Source organism: Harpia harpyja, chromosome 24 (assembly GCF_026419915.1).
Source record: "Harpia harpyja isolate bHarHar1 chromosome 24, bHarHar1 primary haplotype, whole genome shotgun sequence".
Lineage (NCBI taxonomy): Eukaryota > Metazoa > Chordata > Aves > Accipitriformes > Accipitridae > Harpia > Harpia harpyja.
Genome location: NC_068963.1, coordinates 325,752 through 336,083, shown reverse-complemented (window position 1 = coordinate 336,083; position 10,332 = coordinate 325,752). Strand labels below are relative to the sequence as shown.

Below are 10,332 nucleotides of genomic sequence, written 5' to 3'. Positions count from 1 at the left end.
TCCTAAAGTCTATGTGTAAATGTCTGCTGGCAAATGACAGCAGCTTTCCAAACAAACTGGAACAAGGTTGAAATGTGACAGCTTTGTATTGAACGTTATTCTAAAATAGTCAGGACCAGCTGTGAATAGCGGCTCTATGTTTGGGGCCACATACTACCTTTTACAATATAAAACCAAGGCCACTTGGCACATGAAAAAACCGTGCCTCTTGGCAGCACCTCCCCACATTGCATCAGTTCAAAGGATTTAAAGTCCTACCTGTCTTTTCAAAATTAAACCCCTTGATATGCTATTTTTCGTACATGTTAGCTACCAGCAAGCTTTTACTGGTACCTTTTTTCTGTCACTAGTCTCTTCTCTGCTCATGTTCAGCTATCACTGGAAATCTCATCACGTTGGCTAGTTTACTGAAAACTTACTATAACCAAAAAGTGACATAGCAGGGCTGTAATGTATTCTGCAAAGCATTTTGCTGCTGCTATTTTATAACAGGTACCACCTTCTTCTGCCAGGCAATTAAAAAAAAATTCAGCTGTGAAAAGTTTTGCAGTATACTCCACCCAAACTAATTAACAATGGTTAAAAATAACATGCCCCAGCAAAACCTTTCATGATACGTGGCCACAACTCACAATTCTGTTCAAAATGTTCACTTTTATAAAGCTCTGATGTAAAAATCAAATAATCAAGCAGCAATATTTTAAGTGCAGCACAGGGTCTTCCATGTCACTATTTGCAACGCTTGAATTCATTTACATTTTAACAAAATTTAATAGAGATGACTTAGGAATTAAGTCATTTTTTTAATATCCCTCATTCTATGTAGTGACAGATTTCACGGTTTGCTTATCTTTATCTTTGCTCTCCTTCGATTTTTCCTTCTTGCGTTTGTGTTTTTGGCTCTTTTCCAATTCCACTTCGCTTCCAATGTGTTTCTTATGCTTCTTGTGTTTCTTATGCTTCTTGTGCTTCTTATGCTTCTTGTGCTGCTGCTTCTCTTTTTTCTTTTTCTTTTTCTTGCTGTCTTGACTCTCTCCTGAGCTGGCACTGCTGCTGTGGCTTCGAGGCTGACTCTCAGAAGGGCTTTGACTACAGCTAACACTGTGACGGCTTTGACTTCTGCTTGCTTCAGGCTGGTCAACTGCAGCAGGTGCTGCTGTATCCTCTTTCACCTTATCAACAGACTTTTCTTTCGGGTCTTTGGGATTTTTTCCTGCAGCTTCCTCATCTTTTGCAGATACATTACTCTCACTGTCATTTTCCTTGTGGTCTTTCTTTGCCTTTTCCTCCTTGGCTGGTCTGGTTTCTGGGTGATCTTTTGTCACTTTTGGGTGAACTTTCTGTGGGGTACCAAGAACCTTCTCACCCTTTTGAGAGGAAGATGTTTCAACACTGCCTGTCTTTGGCAACTCCTCCTTCACTTTTTTCGCAGGAGGTTCCATTCGAGGAGATTTTTCACAAAATGAAGGAAATCCTTCATTCTCATCTCCTTTTCTTCTCTTCTGGTGTTTTTTATGTTTATTTCCTTTGCCATCTCCCTGTGGATATTCCACTTCCTTCTCTTTTGATTTTGTAGGATCTTTGATGACATGGCTCGCTCTTCCAGAAGATTTTTCAGGGTAATTTCCAGCTCTATTACCAGGTGACCTTGATCTAGAACAATAGTTACGACTCTTCCCTTTGCCTCTTCTTGGATACAGCCGCGATCGCGAGTAGGAATGCAAATGGGAACGACAAAATGAGCGAGAGGGGGAGCGAGAGGGGGAAGAATCTGATCTTGACTTGGAGTAGGTATAGAAACTTCTAGAGTAAGATGAAGCACTATAAGGAGGCTTGGACCTTAAAAAAAACACAACACACACACACACACACACACACACAAGAAGTTAATTCAAAACAGTCACTCTCCCCAGTTTTTTCCTCCCAAATTTGGTTTGGGGTTTTTTGACTGTCCATACACTTATGTTCTTTCAGCTGCTGACATAATGCTACTGGCAACTGAAGAACTTAATAACATGTAAAAGTTTCTGCTCACAAGACAGAACAGCTGTTGCTTTGTTAGTGGAAAAACATACAGGAAGGGTAAGTCTGTTTCCACTCGCTTCTACCACATGAACTACCATAGCTATTGGCTGATTTAAGGTGGTGTATAGTGGCCTCTACTGCTATGTGAATGCACACATTTTTTCACTACTCTGCAACTACACGCAGTGCAAATCATTTTTGTTGCAGTAACAGCAAGTCTTAATGGCTACAGTGCAGTATCAAACATCAGGAAAACACGATTTGGCCTGAAGACAGTAAAGCTCAATTTTAAAATGCCAGCTTAGTCTATTTAACTTCACTACTTCTTTGGCAATTTGTACAGGGTGCAAAATACTTGTACTGCAGTCTTACAATCAACACTTCCAGCCCAATGTCCTAGCAAAATCTTGCATATATCTCTAGCTCTAACCAAGGATAGTGACAGCGCTTCAAGAAAAAGTTGTATCTAAACGCTTCTAAACTCAGCCTCTAGTAATATGACTCAATGTCATTACTCTAGGAAAGATACTGACAGCATTACTAAGAGACAGCTATTCAGGCTCCTGCCCAAGTGATATTGGGGGATAGAAAACATCAGCTACCCTGAGTTTTTTCTTCACAAGTTTTTCTTGTTTTTCATTTAACAATGTCAACAAAATTCTAGTGAAAGCCACCAGTTTGCAGTCCAGTTTAAAATCTCTCCGTGTATCCACAGGAGACAGACAAAAGAGGAAATGCAGACAATTATCTCCTCCGATGTGCTTTGAGGTAATGGTTACAATCAGAATAGGGAGATGCAGAAAATCTGGCTAGTACACCTATTCAGTTTCTAGCCTCCTCACGGCTCTCAGGAGGTGAAGGATGTCACTGCAGAGAAGCTTTAGGAAAAGAGACGCCTGTTCCTTAACAACTGCTGCCCCATTATAACTACCAGACAACTGTAATCTCTGCCATATTTGAGCTAGTAACCTACATATGAAACTCCTATCCCTGCCAATCCCTTGAATCATCCAATCCATCCAATGAGAGAGAGGTGGAGTGGAACTCCCCCTGATTCTTCCAGACAACCTGCTTCTCCATTACAGACATGTAAACCAGTTACCTGGGAAACGAATGCCTACGCTCCTTTGGAATCTTTTTACATTCCATCAATTCCTTAGCAAAAGCACTTGCAAACTCATCGAGTTTGGACTTTTTCTTTTCCCTGTTAAAATCAGTTTGACCTTTATTACAAAAAGGCACCAACAAACAAAACATGGCCAATATGAGAAAATATAGACTGCATGCAAATGCAAAAGGGGAACATCCTATTTCAGCAAAAACAGTTTAGCATTCCTACAAGTTTTAGGGAAAGTTTTAGAATTACATTTGTCTTGGTTTAGTTTTGCATGTTTACCATCTGCAACAAAAAAGTATATTGGAAAAAACACTGTCATTTTTGCTTGTCAGGTGCACTTGAGTGTAACTGCAGCTCGATATGCGATCAAAATACAAAAATGAAGAACAACGCAGCTTCATTGAGCCAAATACTTACTCCTCCTTAAGACTCCGTTGTTCTCTGTAAAACTCCTCCCTAGAGAAAGGAGATGCTTGTGTCCTTGGGATGGTAATTGAATGAGACATGGGTACTGCTCTTGGAACACAAGCTGATGACGTGTTTGCAGGAGCTGGGGGATATCCTGGAGGGGGGACAGTGCACCCAGCAGATGGAGGCTGACCACGTGGAAACTGAGGAGGAAACGGTGGTGGTGGTACCCCCAGTGGAAGAGGAAGTGCATGGCGTGCTGGAGGATACGAGGGAGCTGGAGGCACAGGCACAAAGACTGGTGTTGGTTCTGGTAGTGCTGGGGCCTGAGTCCTTTGGGTACATTCACTGGGCAGGCGTCCTCGATTTGGACCTCTAAAGAAACCCAAAAACATGTGTCACTGTTTGTGTCTGATTTTGAAGAGGAAAGCGAAGGAAGCGGAAGCATGGTGGCGAGCACTTCTTGTTCTCAACTTAAGCATTTTTCTCCCTGCTTTCCGTTCATTTGAGATTACACTCATTTCTTGATCCTCATACTTGCCTTCCACATCCTCACCCCCAACACTTCCCTCGGTCTTCTCTCCTTGCATTCACCTTTGCAACTGTGGGTGGAGGCTGCCCGTGCTTAACAGAGACTCCCATCTCCCACGTGCCATGTGCGCACCGCTCCTCTGCTACTCCTTGAGACACTTAATATTTCGCACTTCTAACCTTCAAAGTACTGCACAAATATTAACTCATCTTCTCTCAAACTTCTTTTAACCTCTTCCACATACGCTTCCTGTGCTGTTGCCTCATGATGATGTACTTGGCCTGTTCTTGTCCCTGCATTGTTATTTTCTTGCTTACTGAATCTGAGATTTTAAATCATCTGTGGGATGGATCCCGATTTTTGTTTGGATTTCTCTTTAAGATTTTATAAACACAGTGCACCCTTACAGTCTATCTAACATCAAGTATATAAAAAAATGAAGGACTGACTTGGCACAGCAATAACAGATAAAACACATTCTTCTCTTTCCAAGGGAGAGAAAGCAGCTTGGCTATTTGAGATGAGTAAATTGAAGAAACTCAAAATTGTCATAAAATAACAGCCTTGACTTTTCCAATGATTTGCTCAATCAGAATCAACTAAGTTGTTCAAAAAAGAATGCTGGAGGCTGATTTCTATTGGGAAATCAATTTCTTCAGCCTTATACAGCCAGTAAGCAAAAGGGTGGCTTTTCCACCTGATCCTTTAAGTATATTTGATTTTTATATGTACTTATGGTTTCCTCAAAAAGTGTTCATTTTTCAGAGTCCTCTTTTCAATTAGGCACTGGACTTTTATTGTAAATAATCTTACTGGGAGCACATACCCCTTTGTTAAAACCAATTCAAATTAGGCCATTTAAAAATTCATGACCACTTGTATTCTACACAACTGTCTGTGCACACTTACTTCATTATAAATCAGCTGTTGTAGAATTTATGTGTTACAGCCTCATTTAACAGGTTACAAGTAGTAATACATTGAATTTCTGTAGAATACTTACAGTTCCCAGCCTGGTCTGCCACCTGCTGAGCAAATTGTACTGGCTCTCGCTGGATGACCTTTTGGAGTGGAGAGAGGAAAAAGCAAAAAATCCCATTCAGTTTATCTGAAGATCATTTTTTAAAAGAAATTCTAAAGTTACAGTTCCTTACCAGTGGTAAGTGTTGATTGTCCTTGGGGGCCCAGATGACTTGGTAATGCTGGTTGTCTTAGTACAGGAATCTGACAGCCCTTGTGAATAAATGCAGACAGTTGGAAAATTAGCTCTACTAAAATACAAGAATCGCTGCAAATGTTGAAACAAAGCTTACCTTCTCTTCCAACAAACTGCTGATTGACAGAGACAAATATGTAGAAGGTTCAGCAGCAGTCACCAGAGCAGCAGGAGGTGTAAGAATCACGAGTGGTGGTGGCGGCAGTGGCAGCTGCTGCTGCTGTTGGTGCCAAATCTGCTGACGGTGCCTTTTTCTGTAACCAGCTCTATTTTTGAAGTTGCTCACAGCCTAGAGGCAGAAAAACATTTACAAAAAGGTAATATGAAACTTCAGCAGATATACGAACAAAAGCCTCCACAGAGTATTCCTGTAAATGCTATCAATCCCAAAAGAAATCAACATGCCGATACACGAACACATCACATTAAACACTGATACTAGTGATCGGTAACTCAGAGTGTCTGTATTTAAAGTACTTCCGTGTTAACACAGAATTTGAAAGCGAGGCAATCATGTTAAACAAAAGCATGACCTGAATTTGCCAGATTGTCTCTAAGGAGTTGTAAGCTTCTGTGATAACAGATAATGTACTTGAAAGGTAAATTTAGCCTTATTCAATTCAACCTTGCTTAAGCAGATGTAAATTAATATTTCCTTCCCTTTCGGCTTTTTACAAATAGCCTATTCTTACAAGCACTTTACGTAAAAGTCATCATGTTACCCGGCGCAGGCACTTGTTGGCCACTAAAGCATCAGGCGAAACACCTGTCTGATGACACTTTGGGCATCTATGTTCCTCAGATTCCAGTAAGGCTGTTCTAATACCTGTGTATAATTAGAATAATCAAAATAGCATTTAGCCAAACTAAGGAAGTTTTGGGGGTTCTAATCAACTATAAAAACACGTATATGATTAACAGGTGAATATGGTCTTGAATTGAGAGCATGAAGCTATAAAGGTTCAATAGCGTAAAAAATTTCTAGTAGGCAGCAAATAACTCTAGAGTTTTGGTATGTCACTGTTGTAACATTTGAAGATGTAGAGTAGGCTGTGTCTTGATCTTTCAGCTAGTCTTTTTCCCACTATATAGTACAGTGAGAAGTCCCCACCCTCAAGGTTAATGAATAAAACTTGTCTCAAAAAAACGAATAGTACGTTCAAAAAACCATTAGTAGGTTCGAGTTCTGAAGGTTTTAACCAACTCTCCCGTGGAGAAAAATGTGGATTAAATGCCTCTAACTATCCGTTTGTTGCAGACCACCGTAAGTCACCAGAGTTGGCTATATAGTTTTGTATGAGAGAAAGGGCTGTGGGCAAACTAAATGCATTCAATATCCAATACTGCAATCACCTGCACAACCAGCCACTCCTCTCATACTCATCCTTCCGCATGTAAATTTAACTAAAAAGCTATTTATTTTACTATTTATTTATTTATTTATTTAACTATTAAAGCTCTGTGGCTTTTTTTCCCCTTTATACGAGAAGAGCCCTTTCCTATTCAGGGTATACTTAAGTATAAAATAGAACTGGTAACAAAGTAATTTCGCTATCTCCTCTTTCTGCTTTCAGAAGAGCAGATGTGCTGTTTTGAATTAACAAACATGGGAGTTCACACTTACATTCATCACAATAACTGTTTCCACAGCAGGGAATAATAGCTGCATCAGTCATTATCTCCTTACAAATGAGACATAAAATCTCATCTGGAATAGGATCATCTGAGGAGGAAGAGGATGGCTCCTCTGGTAAAAAGGGAGGCTTTTCCTTCTTTCTTCTAGTATAAGCTTCCCTGGAGGAGGGGTGGCAAGGAAAAAGAAACAAATTAAAGATGGGTAAAGGAAAACTTTTCCAAGCTTTGGATATTATCAAAAGAAGACAGGAGATGGAATTCTTCTCACTCCACATTAGCCTTCTAAAACATAGGCATTTAGTTGAAACTACTTTTCTATAGCCACCGCACTAGAATAGGCAGGGGGGAACAATTTTCCTGCTGCAGAGCTCTCCCATTCAGTGGATCAACAAAGAAATTAGCTCAGATGAGAAAAATCATTTCTTGACAGCTAGAAATCAGGTGAAATGAGTCCCACCTCTCCTTTGCCAGAGGGTAAATGTAAATTTCAGGCTCAGGGTAAACTTAGTCTGCCAGTAATTACATTTTATAAATGGAAGAAGTCCATGTTGCAGCTTCTACAAAAGGAGATCCACGACAGAAACCCAAAAGTTCTACCAAGCGCATTTTAAAACAGCCACTCTTGTCAGCACACAGTAGTATTTTCTTAGTTCATAGCAACAGGAAATCTGCAGCCTGTTTCACCCATAAGATCTACTAAAACTCAGAGGGAGGAAATCTCAGTCCAACAGCTATTTGTTAAACTTTGCAAGAAGCCTTTGAAACACAAAGCAGAAGCAAAACGAGCTTTCAAAGAGAACGACTCCCACTGTAACCACTATGGAAATCTTTTGCAGAAATACAGGTTCTTAGCATACCACAAGTTTAACCAAGTTCCAGGGGCATGAACAGTAGGACCACCCTATTTTAACATTAGAAAGCATCACAGATTTTAAGGTTAAGATACAATGACAACGCTTCCTCCCTCCTCATTACAGATGCAGGTCAACCTCGTTGCATTGCCACTCAGATGTTGTGGTGGGTTGACCCTGGCTGGACGCCAGGTGCCCACCAAAGCTGTTCTATCACTCCCCCTCCTCAGCTGGACAGGGGAGAGAAAATATAACAAAGAGCTTGTGCATCGAGATAAGGACAGGAGAGATCACTCACCAATTACCATCACGGGCAAAACAGACTCAGCTTGGGGAAAATTAACTCAATTTATTACAAATCAACCAGAGCAGGGCAATGAGAAATAAAACCAAATCTCAGAACATCTTCCCTCCACCCCTCCCTTCTTCCCAGGCACAGCTTTACTCCCGAATTCTCTACCTACCCTCCCCCCCAGCGGCACCGGGGGATGGGGAATGGGGGTTACGGTCAGTTCATCACACGTTGTCTCTGCCACTCCTTCCTCCTCAGGGGGAGGACTCCTCACTCTTCCCCTACTCCAGTGCAGGGTCCCTCCTACGGGAGGCAGTTCTCCATGAACTTCTCCAGCGTGGGTCCTTCCCATGGGCTGCAGTCCTTCAGGAGCACACTGCTCCAGCGTGGGTCCCCCACGGGGTCACAAGTTCTGCCAGTGAGCCTGCTCCAGCATGGGCTCCTCTCTCCACAGGGCCGCAGGTCCTGCCAGGAGCCTGCTCCAGCGCGGGGTTCCCACGGGGTCACAGCCTCCTTTGGGAACCCACCTGCTCCGGCGTGGGGTCCTCCCCGGGCTGCAGGTGGATATCTGCTCCACCGTGGACCTCCATGGGCTGCAGGGGGACAGCCTGCCTCACCATGGTCTTCCCCACAGGCTGCAGGGGAATCTCTGCTCCGGCGCCTGGAGCACCTCCTCCCCTCCTTCTTCACTGGCCTTGGTGTCCGCAGGGTTGTTTCTCTCACATGTTCTCCCTCCTCTCTCCGGCTGCCGTTTTCCCTCTGTCCCAATGTTTTTTCCCTTCTTAAAAATGTTATCACAGAGGCGTTACCACTATCGCTGATTGGCTCGGCCTTGGCCGGCAGCGGGTCCATCTTAGAGCTGGCTGGTATGGGCTCTCTCACAGGGGAAGCTTCCAGCAGCTTCTTACAGAAGCCAGCCCTGTAACCCCCCCCCCCGCTACCAAAACCTTGCCACACAAAGCCAGTACAGACATTTACGCATGGTTTCTCTCATTCACTTTTTGGTCGGTCCAATGAATTCCATACTTACACATTAAGACACGGTATTGCGTATTTTCCAGTTTTTGTCAGCATAACACCCTTCGTATTGGGATCTTTCACCTCCACCAAGAAACTCCTTGGAATTCCTGTGCTCTTTTTCATTCTGGGAACAGACCCAAAACTTTCGTCCTGTTGAGACAAGAAATGCAGACATACCGCATCTTAAGACCCACACTTAAAATGACATTTCAATGATTATTTTAAGCAGCAAAAGCCTTTAATCCTCTCCTTTTACCTAGCGTAAGGGTCGCTCGACTAAAATTACCTAACTGCCAGGGTAAAACAATTAAAAACTAAGTAACACCAGAAGTCCCCCACGATCTTACCCCATTTGTTGGGCAGTTCTTTATATAGTGGCCAGGTTTTCTGCAACGATGGCAAGTATATGATGATGGAGGTGGACCCAAGGGTTTCTTCATGTAACTACAAGTTTTGGGGGAATAAAAGAACAAGGTATGCATGTGTCTCTCTTGTTAAACCAAACACCTCTACAGTTTTTTCCATAATCTTCAAAGAACACATTTGATATTATCAACACTTACTTGATTGGATCATATTCATGGCAGGACTGGATCATCATAGCTTTTATTTTATCCTCTTCAGAAGCACTGGCTTCAGCCAGATTGGCAGTCTGTTTAACAGGCAATTATTTGACACGCACATTAGAAACATGTTTAAGCCCACACAGCCAAAGACAACTCCACTCACCCAGTCCTGTAAAGAGCAGCACAACACTACCTGAGGTTGCATGAAAACAGCTGCTTATAGAAAATACCATTGTCCTGAAAATGTTCTGGGGACCCCTTACACCATTATTACATGGTGTTTGTGTGCGTGTTAACCTACTTGACAAGAGCATTCTTGGGCACTCAAAACCTTAGGCTCTGTTTGTACCTTACAGAAAGACTTGCGTAACCAATCCAATTGTCTTCCAAGTGGATCGAAGCTATATGTAGACAACATTACACAATCCAGTATTTTTAAGGCATTTTTTAAGCTCCAGCCTATTTGAAGAAGACATCCACTGTACATTTAATTGAGAAAGATGCATGCAAGTATCCTTCTTTACATTTTGCAGCATTAAAGGGACACACAACTTAAGAGTCAGGGAAGTTGTTTTTGCTTGCTGAGATGCAGCTTCCGATACAGAAGCATTAAAGGGAAGCAAGCTTTTTATAATCCCTCAGCAAGACAAAAGATTCTCGTCACTACAAA

General features: G+C 42.2%; 2 protein-coding genes across 2 annotated transcripts; both read right to left on the bottom strand.

The window, feature by feature from the left end:
* Window positions 1-446: 446 nt before the first annotated feature.
* LOC128135754 (E3 ubiquitin-protein ligase RBBP6-like) lies at window positions 447-3,174 on the bottom strand. Its single transcript, XM_052774816.1, has 2 exons — window positions 3,128-3,174; window positions 447-1,839 (listed from the first exon to the last, which is right to left on the bottom strand). Exons 1-2 carry the CDS (start codon window positions 3,172-3,174, stop codon window positions 819-821), a joined length of 1,068 nt encoding a protein of 355 aa, XP_052630776.1. The 3' UTR covers window positions 447-818.
* A 381-nt stretch (window positions 3,175-3,555) lies between these two features.
* On the bottom strand, window positions 3,556-9,761 carry LOC128135753 (E3 ubiquitin-protein ligase RBBP6-like). Its single transcript, XM_052774815.1, has 9 exons — window positions 9,660-9,761; window positions 9,444-9,540; window positions 9,107-9,246; window positions 6,923-7,092; window positions 6,021-6,124; window positions 5,396-5,587; window positions 5,237-5,315; window positions 5,086-5,143; window positions 3,556-3,925 (listed from the first exon to the last, which is right to left on the bottom strand). The coding sequence occupies exons 1-9, from the start codon at window positions 9,695-9,697 to the stop codon at window positions 3,556-3,558; spliced, it is 1,248 nt and encodes a 415-aa protein (XP_052630775.1). The 5' UTR covers window positions 9,698-9,761.
* Window positions 9,762-10,332: the final 571 nt, after the last annotated feature.